Genomic DNA, 18,686 nt, shown 5'->3' with positions numbered 1-18,686 from the left:
AGATTTAAAATTAAAAATAATTTTTAGCTGCATCTAGCCCGGAAAATAATTTTGGGGCTCCGAGATGCGCAAGACACATAAGTGCCTTCTTGCTGCACTACCTGCAGCATGACCCTCATATTGTCAGAATTCGAAGTAATCATGACTACTGGGTTGCCACACTCTTAGATCCCCCAAACTTTTCGATCAACCTTTTCATTTTAATAAAGACCAAAAAAATGGTCATTTTTGAAATTATAAGCATTAGCAGGTTGTTAGAAACTGAAATCAAACAGTTTTCATCTCAAAACTTTATTCTAGGTGATGTTACATTTTCACATAGGAACCCTTGTTCGAAAGGAGCTTCTGAACTCTCTCGTCCATTGAATTTGTCAGGTTTTGGATGGTTTCTGCTTCAATTGTTTTGCATGAGGACAGAATACCCTCCCAGAGCTGTTGCTTAGATGTGAACTGCCTCCCGCCATCATAGACACTCCTTTTAATGATGCTCCAAAGGTTCTGAATGGGGTAGAGGTCAGGGGAGCATGGGGGTCACACCATAAGTTTGTCCCCTTTTATGCCCATATCAGCCAGAGATGCAGATGTTTTATGTGCAGCATGAGATGGTGCATTATCATGCAGAAAAATGATCTTGCTGTGAAATACACGGTTCTTCTTCTTGAACCATGGCAGGAAGTGCTGTTTGAGAAAATCCACATACATTATGGAGTTCATCTTTAGCGCCTTCAGGGATCCTAAAGGGGCCGACAATCTCTCTCCCCATGATTCCAGCCCAAAACATTACTCCACCTCCTCCTTGTTGGCGCTGTAGCCGTGTTTGCGTGGGGTGTCTATCAACCAGCCATCCTCCACTCCATCCATCTGGACCATCGAGCGCTGCACGGCACTCATCCGTCAACAAAACAGTTTTGAAATCAGTCTTCATGTAATGTTTGGCCCACTGGAGCCGTTTCTGCTTGTGGGAAGTGGATAGAGGAGGTCGACAGGATGGCGTATGCACAGCTGCAAACCTCTGAAGGACCCTGCATTTTGTTGTTCGGGGGACGTTGGAGGCACAAGCAGCTTCAAAAACTTGTCTGCTGCTATGACAAGTCTTTTTTGCCGCTGCTCTTTCAACCTGACGTAATTGCCTGTAGGAAAGAGTCCTCAATTTGCCCTTATCAGCACGCACACGTGTGTACTGTGAATCAGCTACATACTTCTTGATTGCCAAGACACTTCATCCTGATCATCGCACAATGTTGATTGTAGTCATGCCTTGACCTAAATACTCCACAATTTGTTGCTTCTCAGCAGCCGACACATCCTTTTTCTTTCCCATTTTGGCAGAAAATGTAGGCTGCTGAATAATGTGAGAAAGCCTTCTTAAGTAGTCTTGCCTTTCATTGGACACACCTGACAAACTAATTAGCACTGGTGTCTGCAATTGCTTACAGTGATATAAAGAGCCCTGACACACATCACCATCAATGAGTTTAACTGACAAACAAACAAATTCTTCCCTTATCACTCCTAAACACTTTTTGCATAATAATTTGGAACACAGTGTACATGTGCTTTTCCACAAAACACCAGTGGTTCACGTAGTGAATCTTACAGTTCTAACTTGCCAACCGTGGTCTGTATGGAGTTGTTGAATAAAGGGCCCAAAATTAAGATAACATAGATGGGAGAGGTCTCTATGAATAGGAATTCCTAAGTATTTGATACCCTGTGAGGGCCAGGCAAAGGGAAAGTTGGACTGGATGGAATCCTATATGGATTTGGGGAGGGAGACATCGAGGGCCTCAGACTTCGCTGCATTGATTTTAAAATTTGACCATGTAACAAAGTGATCTATTTCAGCCATAACAGCATGGATGGATATATGTGATTGAGTGATATATACTAGGACATCATCAGCAAAGAGAGAGCACTTGTACTCGGTGCCTCCCACCTCAATCCACCTAATATTGGGGTTATGGCGAATTGATTAGAGCAGGTGCTCCGTCACTAGGATGTATAAGAGAGGGGACAGAGGACATCCCTGCCTTGTCCCATTGGTGATTGTGAAAGGTGATGAAAATTTTCTGATGCACCCCCTGGGCCTTGGGACACCCGGAGCCGGACCCTTTTTGGTGGATGCTGGTGGTTGTAGTCTTCGTGGCGGCGACCCGGTTCTGTGGCTCAGGGTGGTCAAACCAGTGGCGGAACTATTTATGTGGTTTTGATGTTTAAATGTCCGACTACGCCACCCGTGGATTGCGGTCAGAGTGAGCCGCCGCTGCAGGGCAGACCGCTGAGGCTGGTGTTGTGGGTGCAGCAGAGCGTAGCATAACTCCCCACAGGAGGAGTATAGCCTCAGGGCAGTGTATGCGGAGGATGGGGGTGATGGTGCAGGGCAGCAGCAGTAACGACACGGAGTCAGTGATGCAGTCCAGGGCCTTTACTCACAGTTCTTATTATCCAGACCACGTCTGCAGGTAACGGCTGCTCACGTCGTACTGTGCTCACCAGGTGAGGGGCTCAGACAACTCCCAGATAACTTTGGAGCGCTTCACAGGACCCCCTTTGTGTGTCCTTTGTCTGGCCTTTCTTACCAACCCTTCTGTCCGGCTGCCTCGGGCCTCCTCTTGGTAAACTTGGCGCCAGTTTCCCTGACCCTATGTGGTGCCTTCCTAGCGGGTGTAGCGAGGGGCTGCGCCACATAAAATGTCACAGCCTCCGGTTTCTAGCTGAGGGTCGTTTCCTGCCTCCACTAGTTTCGGGGACCGGTTTGCCCCTTTGGCCTGACCCCTCCACGCAGGTGGATTCGGGCGTGCGGTGGCGACACGACCGTCCGCACCCCTGGGATCCCTTCATTCCTCGTTCCTGGAGCCTTCTCCGCTCCTCTTCCTTCCTTCTCCCTCTTCCAGGCCTGGGCCTCTGTTACTAGGCCCGCCTCCGGAGCAGAGCTCATGCAGAGCCCCTGCTCCCTGCCACTTCTGCTCAGACTTCTCTGCACTGAACTAAGATGGTGCCCACCTTTTATACTCCCTTCTCAATGCACCCAGGAACTGCTTCCTCCCTGCTCCTGCACTACAGGGTTCCCCTTCCTCAGTGTTCCCTCCCCCCACTCCAGCCAGGGACAGGGACTGTCGTGCCCATCTCAGAGGCATATTGGTCGCCCTGCCCCACGGCAATGTGGTGTAATGCATGCAGGTGTCGGGTCTTGATCCACACTCCATCCTTACCTGAGAGTGAGATATCACACCTCTGAGTGAGGTGCAATACCTCTGTAGCAACCGAGCCCTCACTGTGCTACAGTTCCATTTATCTTCAGCCTAGGTGACGTATTGTGATACAGGGCCGTGATTTTGGCTATAAAAGGGTCCCCTAGACCCCTACCCCAAGCTTTTTAAGAGAATCATATATGGCGTGCCAGGAGACTCTATGGAATGCTTTCTCAGCATCCAACGAGAGTATCTAATTACAAATTTTTAACTGCATCTAGCCCAGGAAATACTTTGTGCCTAGTAGCAGTGTCTGCTAGTCAGCGGATTATCCCGGCTGTTAAGCAAGCTACACCACCTGTAGTTTAGACACTTAATTTTTTCAAAGGAAATGCTTCGGGACCATGGGATCCTCAGTGAAGAGCATCAGGAGGCACCCCAAGGCATAGGGGCTGGGACTGGCAGTAGGATGCCTTGCGGTGGACAGCCGAGCTCGATCCTTATAAAAGCTTTTTAACTGCAGCAGCTTTAGTGGACGCTACTGGAGCTGGAATTACGCGGCTGCTGGCATGAGACTTGCCCTAAAAATAGATCCTTGTAAATGGATTTAAAGTGTATTCATTCAAATTAGAGAGACAATTTAAATTAAAAAGCTTAGAGCTGCCTCCACCACAGGGGGGCTCGCTCGACCCACCAGCGGACAGGCACCAGTATTGGGAGAGGGGGGCTGGCCATTAGGGTTCACCGCGGCTCTGGCACAAACCCGGCGACACGGAGGTGGCACGGGCAGGAGCGGACTGGCCGTGTCGGCTTCTCACTTTTTGGATTTTAGAAGGGCATGACATGCCTATATCTGTGTCTCCCCCTCCTTTTACTCCTCCACCTCTTTTATTTTCGCATGACTATATGTACTTGTCACTTTTCCATGTGTTAGTTATGTCTTCTGAGCAGTTTGTCAGCTTTTGGACACCTTTGAAGGTGTTTTCTATGTGTTTCTATGTGTTTTTGTTTGCCTGCCATTGGTTTTAACGGTGTTCGAAGGTGTTCGACGAACAGTTCGGCGAACACACGGGTGTTCGACGAACCGAACCGAACTCGAACACTACGGGGGTGGCTCAACACTAAACCTAACATGTCAGCCTGCATCTTCCTCACAGACCGTCAGTTTGCCGGGGACACCCTACTCAACCCCGTCTAAGCACCATAGCCAGCCCTCGGTCCCTCAGATGTGTACAAGTAAAAGACCATTTCCTCCTAGGCATGAGAAAGCTAAGAGGTTGAATTTCACCATCTGCAAGCTCTTGGCTACAGAAATGCTGCCTTTCTGCCTGGTGGACACAGAAGATTTTCGAGACCTTATGTCCGTCGCAGTGCCCCAGAACCAGATGCCCAGTCGGCACTACTTCTCAAAGAAAGGTGTGCCTGCGCTCCACCAGCATGTCGCACACAACATCACCGCTTCTTTGAGAAACTCTGTGTGTGACAGGGTGCATTTCACCACAGACACTTGGACGAGTAGGCATGGACAGGGGCGTTACATGTCGCTGACTGGGCACTGGGTAACTATGGTGACAGCAGGACAACTGGCTGCTGTCCAAGTCTTGCCGTCCCCACGAGTTGTGCGTCAATCCTCTTTATCTCAAAGTTCCTCCACTGCTTCTGCCTCCTCAACCTCCTCTCGGTCCTCCACCTGCACCCAAAGCCTGTCTGGTCATGCCACACGCTTTCTAACTGCGCAGAAGGGATCCTGCACACCTCCTTACTATGCTGGCAGCAGGGCTCAACGTCATCAGGCGGTTTTTACTTTGAAATGTCTGGGAAATGTGAGTCACACAGCTGAGGAGTTGTGGTCAGCTCTGGAGAACCAGTTTCATGAATGGTTGTCTCCACTGGACCTGAAACCAGGAAAGGCCGTGTGCGACAATGCTGCAAACCTCGGTGCGGCGCTTCACCGGGGCAATGTCACACACGTGCCTTGTACGGCTCACATGTTGAACCTGGTTGTCCAGCAATTTTTAGGCCACTATGCCGGACTAGATGGCTTTCTGCAGAGTGCACAGTCGCTGTGTGCTCACTTCCGCCGTTCGCATCCCGCAGCTCAGCGACTTACATCTCTACCGAAGTCGTTGGGCCTGCCACTTCACCGGCTAAAATGCGATGTGCCTACCCGGTGGAATTCAACTCTGCACATGTTGCAGCGACTGTGGCAGCACCAAGAAGCCCTGGTGCAATACGTTCTGGCATATAGCCTGAGCCAACGGGATCCAGAGGTGGGGCAAATCACGCTGGAGGAGTGGTCTCAGATCAGGGACCTATGCACCCTTCTGCACAGTTTTGAAATGGCGACGAAGATGTTTAGTGCTGACGATGCCATTATCAGCATGACTATTCCGGTGATTTACATGCTGGAGCACATGTTTAACAGAATTCGGAGTCAGGTGGTGCGACAAGAAGGGGTGGAGGTGGAGGAAGTAGAGGAGGAGGAGTTGTATGCGGAAGGGCTAACATCTGCAAGGTCCAGACGGTCGGCAGCACCAAGGCGGCAGGCATGTGAGGGTGGGGGAGATGGATTTACCAGGGCGCATGGAGCAGCCAAACTAGTGAGGAAGGTGCAGGAGCACAGGAATAAGTGGAGGACGAAGTAATGGAAGACCCATCAGATGAGGGAGACCTTGATCACATTTCTGTTGTGCGAGGTTGGGGGGAGAGGGCAGAGGAAGGAAGCATGATTGTTACCTCGCCACCAACACAACAGGGACTTGGTGCTCCTGGATGCGCAAGACACATGAGTGCCTTCTTGCTGCACTACCTGCAACATGACCCTCGAATTGTCAGAATTCGAAATAATCCTGACTACTGGGTTGCCACACTCTTAGATCCCCGGTACAAAAGTAATTTTGCCGAAATCATTCCTGCCATAGAAAGGGATTCACGCATGCAGGAGTATCAGCAGAGACTGTTGCAGAATCTTACATGTGCTTTTCCACAAAACACCAGTGGTGCACGTAGTGATTCTCACAGTTCCAACTTGCCAACCGTGGGACTGTCGAGTGTTCAGCACTCAAACCGTAACAGAAACACAGTATCTGCTGGTAACAGCAATTTTGCGGAATCATTTCACAGCTTTTTTAGCCCATCCTTTGCAAGGCCACAGGAGACAAGAAGTCTGACACATAGTCAACGCCTAGAGACGATGGTACAGGAGTATCTCCAAGTAAACATCGAAGCCATGACTGTGTCACTGGACCCATGCTCTTTTTGGGCTTCCAATCTGGATAAATGGCCGGAGCTCGCCACTTACGCCTTGGAGATCTTGTCATGCCCCGCAGCCACCATTCTCTCAGAACGTGTGTTCAGCGCTGCTGGTGGTGTGCTGACAGATAAGCGCACGCGGCTGTCCGCTGAGAATGTAGACAGACTCACGTTCATAAAGATGAGCAAATCATGGATCCGCAAGGACTTTTCTACCCCTGTGTCATCCTGGGGAGAGTAAAAGCTTGAGGATTTCGTAAAATCACCTCACCAACCGTTTTAAGCTTTCAAATTACTAATAATTTTTAGCTGCATCTTGTCTGGAAAATAATTTTGGGCCTGTAGCAGTGTGCGGTACTCATTCTATTATGCCATCTATACTAAGCTCCACAAGCTTGCAAATTACTAGTGATTTTTAGCTGCATCTTGTCTGGAAATTAATTTTGGGCCAATAGCAGTGTGCGGTACTCATTCTATTATGCCATCTATACTAAGCTCCACCAGCTTGCAAATTACTAGTAATTTTTAGCTGCATCTTGTCTGGAAAATAATTTTGGGCCTGTAGCAGAGTGCGGTACTCACTCTATTATGCCATCTATACTAAGCTCCACCAGCTTGCAAATTACTAATAATTTTTAGCTGCATCTTGTCTGGAAAATAATTTTGAGCATAGTACCAGTGTGTGGTACTCATTCTAACCCACCGTTTTAAGCAACTCTGGGGCAATTGATGCCACTTAAGTGGTGTCTGTGCCACAAATTTTTGGAAAAAATGGAGACTCTTTTTGGAGTCCCCTTGCTTTGTTTTACGTGACGTTGCCATCATCAATTAGAGGTGGGTTGGGTCCCCCCCCCCTTTAAACCGTAAGAAAATACACACACTATGGCTTGGGGTAACACAGATGGTTGAGTCTGAAGAGCTGTTTACTCAGAGGTCTGCTCCAAAGCTTCAGTGTCTGCTAGTCAGCGTAGAAACCCAGCTGCGAAGCAAGCTGTACCGCCTGTGTATCTAATAATGATTTTTAACTGCATCTAGCCTAGGCAGACTGTGGGGACCCCTAACCAAACCCAGACGCTCAGCCCCCTAACGCCCCCTTTCATTGACAATACAATCATGTAACTCTTACAACTGGATGGGTGAAGATCGTTCACAGCTTTATTAACTGTTTATACTCATTCCATTAGAAATGCATTTTATTTCTAAAATAATTCAGCTTGTTGCAACATGCCCTGTGTCTCCAGTCTCCACAACGGCAAGTTGGCCAACAAGTGTAACTCTCCAACATGTCCTTTCTATTTCCAGGCAACGGAGGATCCTGCTTACTTATATGCAGGACTCCGACCCCCATCCATCACTCTTAACGCTTGTTCCACTCCATCCTGGAGTCCTGACAGTAATATTTCCAGTCCAATATCCATTAAGTGAACACCGTCGGGCCGTATGAGGCCTGCTTTATCTCCTTCCAGTTGTCGGTGTCGTATCACTACACAGCCTCTGTCTCTTATAAATATTGCCATCCGAATATTTATTACCTGCCATGTCCATTCGATGGCCGTGATGTCTCACGCATCTTGCCATTCCGCTCTCGGCACAATCTCTGACCATACTATAGTTAGTTTTGTGAAAAATTCTCTGAAGCGCTCAGGGTCTAGTTTCATTATTGCCATTCGTTATGCGCTCTTGTGATAAGCTATGTCGTTTCCCCCAGCCTGTATAACTAAGATGACCGGACCTCTAGCCTCTCTCCCTACCTTGATTACCTCCATTAGTACCTGTGGCCATTGCAGGCCTCTAATACCTCTCCAGTTCAAATATGTGTTATGAAACTCCAATTTCCTCCCGCCTGGGCGGACTTTCACCCTTCTTTCTGCACAATATATATACGAGTTCTTAATCATTGCATAGCAAAAAAACAGCAAGGAAGTGGTATTTATATGTCATGTCCTGCTATGCACCTGTTCAAGGCTGAGTTAATCAGAAATGTAAACACACATACCATGTTAAAATCATATAGCATAGAAGCAATGCATATAAATGTAAATAATCAAAAAGAAAAAGAAAAGAAGAAAAAATGAACATATATATATAACAATAATCTATAAATGATCACTCATAATGATACATCAAATCATGGCTGACGTTTAAACCCGCTGGTACACGTGTATTTAAAGTATAAATCCACCAACTTTCTCTATTAAGGAGCTTTCTCCTATAATCATCCACCAAATCTCCACCAATCGCCACGGCCCATGGAGGGGCCACCACAGTCAGTGAATCCTTCCTTATTTAGTATAGAGTCTACCAATACTTTGGGCGTATTAGCCCAGCTGCGAAGCTAGCTGCACCGCCTGTGTATCTAATGCGAATTTTTAACTGCATCTAGTCTAGGCAGACTGTGGGGACCCCCAACCAAACCCAGACGCTCTGCATCTAACCCAGCCAATCATTTGATAGTATTGCTAGTAGCAGAGTCGCATGGGCTCTAAACCTTGCATAGCCTGTGCATTTTTTCAGATCGCTAAGGATGACCCAACTCGTGTTATCTGTAACATTTGTCACCAAAAGCTAAGTAGAGGCCAAAAAATACATAGTTTGAGTACTTCATGCATGAACCGTCACATGGATATGAAGCATAAGTTGCAGTGCGAAGCTCACTGTGCTACAATGCGGCCTAGCGGGCCGGGACAACCACCATCTGCCCCACCTGTGTCATCCTGGGGAGACTAAAAGCTACTGCGTAGTCTTTTCCAAAAATTTGAGGGAATTACCACGGGAATGGTTTGGAAGAGGTATAAGAGTTTAGGTTGGATTTTCATTTTTAGTATACTTATTCTGCCGAATCAGGAAAAATCCTTCACCGTCCAAGAAGTAAGATCTTTATGGAGTTGTTCAATAAAGGGCCCAAAATTAAGATAAAATAGACGGGAGAGGTCTCTATGAATACGAATTCCTAAGTATTTGATACCCTGTGAGGGCCAGGCAAAGGGAAAGTTGGACTGGATGGAATCCTGTATGGATTGGGGGAGGGAGACACCAAGGGCCTCAGACTTCGCTGCATTGATTTTAAAATTTGACCATGTAACAAAGTGATCTATTTCAGGCATAACAGCAGGGATGGATATTTGTGATTGAGTGATATATACTAGGACATCATCAGCAAATGCAGAGCACTTGTACTCGGTGCCTCCCACCTCAATCCACCTAATATTGGGGTTATCGCGAATGGATGAGAGCAGGTGCTCCATCACTAGGATGTATAAGAGAGGGGACAGAGGACATCACTGCCTTGTCCCATTGGTGATTATGAAAGGAGATGAAAATATTCCATTTATCTTCAGCCTACCTGACGGATTGCGATACAGGGCCATTATTTTGGCTATAAAGGGGTCCCCTAGACCCCTACCCCAAGCTTTTTAAGAGAGTAATATATGGCATGCCAGGAGACTCTATGGAATGCTTTCTCAGCATCCAAGGAGAGTATCTAATTACAAATTTTTAACTGCATCTAGCCCAGGCAATACTTTGGACCTTGTAGTAGTGTCTGCTAGTCAGCGGAGCAGCCACCGCCTGTAGATCTAATTACAAATTTTTAACTGCATCTAGCCCAGGAAATACTTTGGACCTAGTAGCAGTGTTTGCTCCTCAGCCGATTATCCCACCTGTTAAGCAAGCTACACCACCTGTAGTTTGGACCCTTCATTTTTCCAAAGGAAATGCTTCGGGCCCCCGGGACACTCAATAAAGAGCATCGGGGAGGCACCCCAAGGCACAGGGGCTGGGACTGGCGGTAGGACGCCTTGCGGAGGACCGCCAAGCTCGATCCTTATAAAAGCTTTTTAACTGCAGCAGCTTTAGTGGACGCTACTGGAGCTGGAATTCCCGCGGCTGATGGAATCAGACTTGCCCTCCAATAGATCCTTGTAAAAGGATTTAAAGTGTACTCTTTCAAATTACAGAGACAATTTAAATTAAAAATCTTAGACCTGCCTCCACCGCAGGGGGGCTTGCTCGACCCACCAGTGGACAGGCACCAGTATTGGGAGAGGGGGGCTGGCCATCAGGGTCCACCACAGCTCTGGCACAAACCCGGCGACATGGTGGTCACACGGGCAGGAACGGACTGGCCGTGTCAGCTTCGCACTTTTTTCTTTTTTGGTTTTAGAAGGGCATGACATGCCTATATCTGTGTCTCCCCCTCCTTTTACTCCTCCACCTCTTTTCTTTTCGCATGACTATATGTACTTGTCACTTTTCCATGTGTTAGTTGTGTCTTCTGAGCAGTTTGTCAGGTTTTGGACACCTTTGAAGGTGTTTTCTATGTGTTTCTATGTGTTTTTGTTTGCCTGCCATTGGTTTTAATGGTGTTCGACTGTGTTCGACGAACAGCTCGACGAACAGTTCGGCGAACATAAGGGTGTTCGACGAACCGAACAGAACTCGAACACTACGGGGTGGCTAAACTCTAGTATTGATGGCCACTCGTTTTTCTTTACTTAGCTGCTTTTTTCTTGCCATAATACAAATTCTAATAGTCTATTCAGTAGGACTATCAGCTGTGTATCCACCAGACTTCTGCACAACACAACTGATGGTCCCAACCCCATTCATAAGGCAAGAAATCCCACTTATTAAACCTGACAGGGCACACCTGTGAAGTGAAAACCATTTCCGGTGACTACCTCTTGAAGCTCATCAAGAGAATGCCAAGAGTGAGCAAAGCAGTCATCAAAGCAAAAGGTGGCTACTTTGAAGAACCTAGAATATAAGACATATTTTCAGTTGTTTCACACTTTTTTGTTAAGTATATAATTCCACATGTGTTAATTCATAGTTTTGATGCCTTCATTGTGAATGTACAATTCTCATAGTCATGAAAATATAGAAAAATCTTTAAATGAGAAGGTGTGTCCAAACCTTTGGTCTGTACTGTATATATATATATATATATATATATATATATATATATCTATACAGATGTGGTCAAAATTGTTGGTGCCCCTCTTTTAATGAAAGAAATACCCACAATGGTCACAGAAATAACTTGAATCTGACAAAAGTAATAATAAATTAAAAATCTATGAAAATGAACAAATGAAAGTCAGACATTGCTTTTCAACCCTGCTTCGATAGAATTTAAAAGAAAATTTAACTCATGAAATAAGCCTGGACAGAAATGATGGTACCCTTAACTTAATATTTTGTTGAACAACCTTTTGAGGCAATCACTGCAATCAAACAATTCCTGTAACTGTCAATGAGACTTCTGCACCTCTCGACAGGTGTTTTGGCCCACTCCTCATGAGCAAACTGCTCCTGTTGTCTCGTGCTTGAAGGTTGCCTTTCCAGACAGCATGTTTCAGCTCTTTCCAAAGGTGCTCAATAAGATTTAGGTCAGGGCTCATAGAAGGCCACTTCAGAATAGTCCAATGTTTTAGTCTTAGCCATTCTTGGGTGTTTCTAGCTGTGTGTTTTGGGTCACTGTCCTGTTGCAAGACCCATGACCTGTGACTGAGACCAAGCTTTCTGACACTGGGCACCACATTTCTCTCTAGAATCCCTTGAAAGTCTTGAGATTTCATTGTACCCTACACATATTCAAGACAACCTGTGCCAGATGCAGCAAAGCAGCCCCAGAACATAAGAGACTTCTCCTTGTTTCACAGTAGGGACCGTGTTCTTTTTTTGATATGCTTCATTTTTCCCTCTGTGAACATAGAGCTAATGTGCCTAGCCAAAAACTTCCATTTTTGTCTCATCTGTCCATAGTACATTCTCCCAGAAGCTTTGTGGCTTGTCAACATGTAGTTTGGCAAATTCCAGTCTGGCTTTTTTATGATTTTTTTTCAACAATGGTCGTCTCCCACGAAGTCCACTTTGGATCAGGCAATGACGGATGGTGCTATCTGACACTGATGTTCCTTGAGCTTGAAGTTCACCTTTAATCTCTTTAGAAGTTTTCCTGGGCTCTTTTGTTACCATTCATATTATCCGTCTCTTTGATTTGTCATCAATTTTCCTCTTGCGGCTACGTCCAGGGAGGTTGGCTACAGTCCAATGGATCTTAAATTTCTGAATAATATGTGCAACTCTAGTCACAGGAACATCAAGCTGCTTGCAGATGGTCTTATAACCTTTACCTTTAACATGCTTGTCTATAATTTTCTTTCTTATCTCCTGAGACACCTCTTTCCTTTGCTTCCTCTGGTCAATGTTGAGTGTGGTATACACCATGCCACCAAACAGCACAGTGAGTATCTGTAGCCCTATATACAGGCCCACTGACTGATTACAAGATTGTAGACACCTGTGATGCTATTTAGTGGACACAACTTGATTTAACATGTCCCTTTTGTCACATTATTTTCAGGGGTACCATCATTTCGGTCCAGGCTTATTTCATGAGTTTATTTTTTTTTTAAATTCTGTGGAAGCAGTGTTAAAAAGCAATGTCTGACTTTCATTTGTTCATTTTCATAGATTTCTAATTTATTACTTTTGTCAGATTCAAGTCATTTCTGTTACCATTGTGGGTTTTTCTTTCATTAAATGAGGGCTGCCAACAATTTTGACCACGTGTGTATATTATATATATTATATATGAATCTATGCTTACTATATATAATAACCAAACAAATTAAACTGTGCAAATATAAACTTCTGACATTTCTAAAAAAAAAATATCACTTACCAATATAGCCAACCATCTTTTCAATAACAGTCATAGCACTTCCATTCATGCAGTCTGTAAATTTTGTAATCTGTTGATCAACTGTTTGGACAGCACCAACCACAGCCTCCTTGACACTGTTCAGATAGGTGTATTGTTTTCTTTCACTCTAAATCTCCAATTTAATGAAGTACCCAGGAGTTCTCAATAGGGTTTAAGTCAGGTGAGGAAGGGGCCATGTAATTAATCTTTCATCTTTAAGGCCTTTACTGGCTAGCCAAGGACTGCACTACTTTGATGTATGCCATGGAGCATTTTACTGAATAAAAATCATGGTATTTTTGAAAGATGCAGACTTTTCCTGTACCATTTGTTGAAGAAAGTGTTTTATAAAAACTGTCAGGAGAGTTTGGGGTTGATTTTGAGTCGATCATCAACCCAAAAAAGTCCAACTATCTTATCTGTAATAATACCAGCCTAAAGCAGTGCTCCACCTTGCTGGCGTCTGAGTCAAAGTGGAGGTCTGTGCACATTACTGATCCAGCCTCCAACCATATATTTATATATACAGTACATTGTGTGCACGATTATTAGGTAAGTGAGCGTTTTGACCAATATATACATATATGCATACATATTTCTCCACTTTACAGTGCGTGTGTATATATATATATATATATATATATATATATATATATATATATATATGTATACATGGTGGTCCAAAAGTAGGTGAACAGAAATAAGGTTATGAAGGGGGAGATATATCAAACATGGTGGAAAGGTGGAATCTGATTGATTGCTAAGGGCAACTGAGCCAGTTTCACAGATCTAGTTTTCACAGATAGATCTCCCCCAAATCTGTTTTCTTTTCAGATAATTCAGATAACACATAATGGCAAATAATTTAAATACAGATCAAAGAAAATGGATTTTAACAGAGTATTGAAAATCTCAAAATGCTGAAACCGTTAGAGCAAATTGGGTTGAAACATTTGGTACTCAAGCCCCAAAGAGACAAACCATTTACCGCATTCGTGACAAATTCAATACCACTGGCTCAATCCTTAATGCTCCAAAAACTGGTCGACCCAAAACAGTCTGTACAGAAGATAATAAACAACTTGTTGCTGAAACATTTTTTCAGAGTCCAAAAAAGTCCACCAGAAGAGTCTCTTTGGAATTGGAAATTTCACAAGCTTCTATCATGCGAATCCTGAAATCTATTGGGTTTAAAGATTATCGTCCACGTCTAATTCATGGTTTATTGGAGGATGATCCAGACAGGCAGCTGCAATTAAGTGAGCTTATGCTTAACAAAATTGAAGAAAATCCAGTAATTTTAAATAACATTATGTGGAGTGATGAAGCTTCTTTCAAATTATCCGGCCATATTAACAGAGATAATTGTATTTACTGGTATAATGAGAACATGCATTTAACATTAGAGCAACAACTAAATCAGCCTGATGTCAATGTTTGGAGTGGTATTTCAAGTTTTGGTGTTTTAGGACCAGTATTTTTTGATGGAACAGTCACAGGAGATAAGTATCTCGAAATGCTAATGAATCAAGTTGTTCCCCAGTTACAGCAACAGCCTAATTCAAATGACCTTTATTTCCAACAAGATGGGGCCCCTCCACATTATTCAAGAGTAGTCCGCGAGTATCTTGATGAAACATTTCCTAATAAATGGATTGGCCAAAGAGGCCCACTTAATTGGCTGGCACGTTCACCAGACTTGTCCCCAATGGATTTTTTCTTTTGGGGAGTACTCAAGGACAAAGTTTATAGTCGAAAACCAAAAAGTGTCAGTGATTTGAAAAATTACATAAGAGACGCATTTCAAGAAATTAATACCCAAAGTTTGTCGAAGCGTAAGAAGCAGACTTCAAAGCTGTGCAAATTGTAATGGAAAACAGTTTGAGCACCTGCGTTGATAAAATTTAAGGGCTTTTGCATTATTGTTCAGAATAAAATTTAATTGTCAATGTTATACTTGTGTTAGTAAATATAATTTTATATATAAATCAAAATAAATGTTATTATTTTCTGGCCACCTACTTTTGGACCACCCTGTATATATACATATACATATACACACACATACAGTACATGCATAGATTGTGAGCCCTCGCGGGCAGGGTCCTCGCTCCTTCTGTACCAGTCGCTGTCACATTGTGTTCAATATTATTGTACTTGTTTTTGCTATGAATACCCCTTTTCACATGTAAAGCGCCATGGAATAAATGGCGCTATAACAATAAATAAATAAATAATAATAATAATAATAATAATAATAATGCATGTTTCTGTCTTTGGCACAGAAGTGTTTTAGAAAATCATTGGCTTGCTATCCAGTAGTATATTTGAAATTATACATTAGATATACATATTACCAAGCAATTACATTTTTTTCATTTTCCTAGATAACTGATGTAAATGGTGACGGCATTTTCAGTACCTTTTCCTCAATACAAACTGTTAATATCAGTGGCATAATAAAGTCAAAAGATCCAACTGTGGGAGTCATCACCCGGAGTCCAGAACTGAAGTATTTGTATTCCTGCAGTTATCCACTGGAATACCTTATGAACAACACGCGGCTGGATGTGTAAGTTGCAAAGGAGAACACAAACAAGTTTTATTTAACTTCATATACACCACTAATTATAAATTATTGAGTTTAATATATTTTGTTTGTACAACATTAATAGAGATTTTCATCCAGCATTATTACATTGCAAGTCTGTCTAGGTATAATTTACCCCTTTGCACAAATGGACGTAACTGTGCTTTGTTTTTCAAAGTTCTGGATTTTTTTTTATTAGCAAGTAATATAATAAAGAAACCATAAAAGTTTGGTGTTGTCTTATTCATGCTAACCTAAAGAATCATATTACCTGGTAATTTTTACCATATAATGAATGCGTAAAAACAAAACCCAAAAATACAATGGTAGGATTGCATTTTGTTCCACCATTTTGTCCAAACTGGAATTTATGTTTTTCAGTACATTGTATGGAAAAATGAATAGTACAAATTATCGAGCAAAAATCAGTCCTTTGTATGGCTGTGCTGATGGATAAAATATTAAAGTTATAGCTCTTGGAAGAAAGGGAGGAGAAAACAAACAAAAGCACACAAATGAAAAAAACAATCCCTAAGGGTTTGAAAGGAATGCTCATCCAGTTGTACATACACAGTGTAGGACTAGCCTGTCACAGTTCTACCAGTGATATTGACGCTGGGGGTCCACAGTTCATTTGCATGCTAATATTACACTACCCTCATTTACAAATGTATCTATTTTTCTTTGCAATAGGAAACTGGGTAGTTTGTTAATTGATTGATGTGATGCTGCTTTTGTCTGTTCACAGTGAATCAAGTGTATTGTGCTAACTACTGCACATATTAGGAGAATAAAAATATGGCTGAAAGAACACCACAGCAGCAAAGCATAGTACATTGATAAACAATGTTGCTGCTCAAAAGAGAGCACTGATAATACACCAGTCGTCATGCATATGATATGTGGGGGAGTGGCCAAAGCCAAAATGGACGACAAAGATGGTGATGTTGTCACTTTAAAAATGCTTTATTACACATGCATCGTATAAACAGGACATGATACAAAAAGGATACATATTATAAAAACACTCAACGGCCATCAAGTATGGTGGCACATAGTATTTCAATTATTGCACTCTACATACATATTGGGAATAAATGCCAAAAATTGGATATGAGTATAGCTCATATTTGGACATATGTCACCATGGATCAAATAAGCCTATTATATACTTCCCAGAGCGTTATATACCAGACCACCACGCTGAGGCCGTCCCCAACGCGCGTTTCGGCGCTTTGCCTTTCTCAAGGGGTAATGATACCTGTCACACACCTGCTATATATAGGGGCCTAGCGCATATTAGGAGGTGCGGGGCCCACTCCTGCACATGGAACCATTGGGTATTCTGCTGTTCCTTAGTGGGCCAGTTTGATCTTGCATACACCATGTTACTGAAAGTATGTAGACACATGATCTTCACATCATATGTGTTAGTTATAACATTCCAAAACCTGTAATCGCTATTATAAAATTAGGTCCCTTTTATGAATATAACAGTCTGAGTTCCTTCAGAAAGGCAACCACAAAATTTTCTGGTGTTTGTGAGAATTCGTGCCTTTTCAGCCAATAGACCATTTGTGATGTCAGCACTAATTAGGATCAGATCAAGGTTTAGGTGGGCCCTTAAGTGATACAATAATGTTTTCCTGTCATTTCCTTTAATTTTTAACAAAGATGTAAATCCATAAGAAGGAGAGAAGCTATATCTGTATACTGAAAATTTAAATTAATTATTTTACTCTTTTACTGCTGAAAAATGTAGCTACTGTACTTTTCGGTTAGCTAGAAGTTTTTTTTTTTTACCTTTCCACATTCATTCTTACTTTTGATCTTTGTTCCTTCCTATATTGTGCTGTCATTTAGAGAAATATTGATATCTACCAGCACTTGGTAATTGTGAAGAAGAATATTATTGAGCTTCTTAGGCATAGATAACTCACTCAAAGACCTGTAGCCTGTGGCTCAGTGTTCTGTTTCCCTTAGTTATCATCCTGAATTTGGGACATGGCAGAGCCGAGGTACAAGTAGAGGTTGACTAAGAGTCAAATATCCCATGAGCCCTCTCACAATGCTGAGGTGTCCTCTCTCTTTTTCCTCCAGTAAACCTTGGCATTTCCCTCTTCTTGCTGGATGCTGATGCTAACACTGGAAATAATGTTGGCAATTCCAACTCTTGCCAAAAGGGTTGGATGATGTTAAGGCTGTGTGCTAATCACTTGAATTTATGCACAGTATATCTATTAATTTAACTATGGGCCTAACTTTGTTGACAGTACCACAGTCATGCTGGAAATAGAATTGGTTATCTCTAAGTTATTGTCAAACTGTAGACAACTGTGTACTTTTTGGTTGGAATTATATGACTGCCTAAAAGTTTTAATATGTTGTAGCATTACCATTATCCATCACTAGAAACAAAGAACTTTGCCCTGAATAAAGTAACACAAACCATATTTTAAAATAGGCACTATATATTCTGGTAGGGTAGATTCTATAGGCTTCTGCTTAATCTATATTGCAAGATTGTTGAAGAGTCCACTGGATCTGTGGTTTACTTCTTATATCACTTCCAAAGGCTGTTTTGGACTTTGTAATAAGTGATGCAATAGGAAATAGATGATTTTTTTTCTTTAAAAGTTTTAGTACTTGGTGATTTTACATGTTTTACTGTTTCATGACTGAGCTGTTCTTACTCCTTGACATTTTCACTTTCTAATATTAGTGCATAAAATTACCCAGGGCAGATCAGAAATAATATAAACTGACTAGAAAAAAAAGTAGCACTCTATGACAGTGCCATGCTGAGATCTTCAGTTCAACCCAAATTATTATTATTATTATTTATTTATATAGCGCCATTGATACCTTGGTGCTTCCATGGAGCAATTATTTGCTACCAATGTTTGTATATGGAAACTGCATAGCTGTGCATGTTTATGCACCT

At 42.9% G+C, this 18,686-nt stretch overlaps 1 protein-coding gene across 1 annotated transcript in view; it reads left to right on the top strand.

Annotated features, from left to right (window-relative positions):
• Positions 1-18,686, top strand: part of LOC141245881 (zona pellucida-like domain-containing protein 1) — a 101,737-nt gene that overhangs the window by 38,391 nt on the left and 44,660 nt on the right. The window contains exon 4 of the mRNA XM_073669090.1: positions 15,540-15,724. Coding sequence (XP_073525191.1) covers positions 15,540-15,724 — 185 coding nt within the window. The remainder of the gene's footprint in view (positions 1-15,539; positions 15,725-18,686) is intronic.

The sequence above is a fragment of the Phyllobates terribilis genome, unplaced genomic scaffold (genome assembly GCF_046119375.1).
Source record: "Phyllobates terribilis strain yellow unplaced genomic scaffold, ASM4611937v1 Scaffold_2__4_contigs__length_985480577, whole genome shotgun sequence".
Lineage (NCBI taxonomy): Eukaryota > Metazoa > Chordata > Amphibia > Anura > Dendrobatidae > Phyllobates > Phyllobates terribilis.
This window is presented reverse-complemented; position numbering and strand designations above follow the sequence as displayed.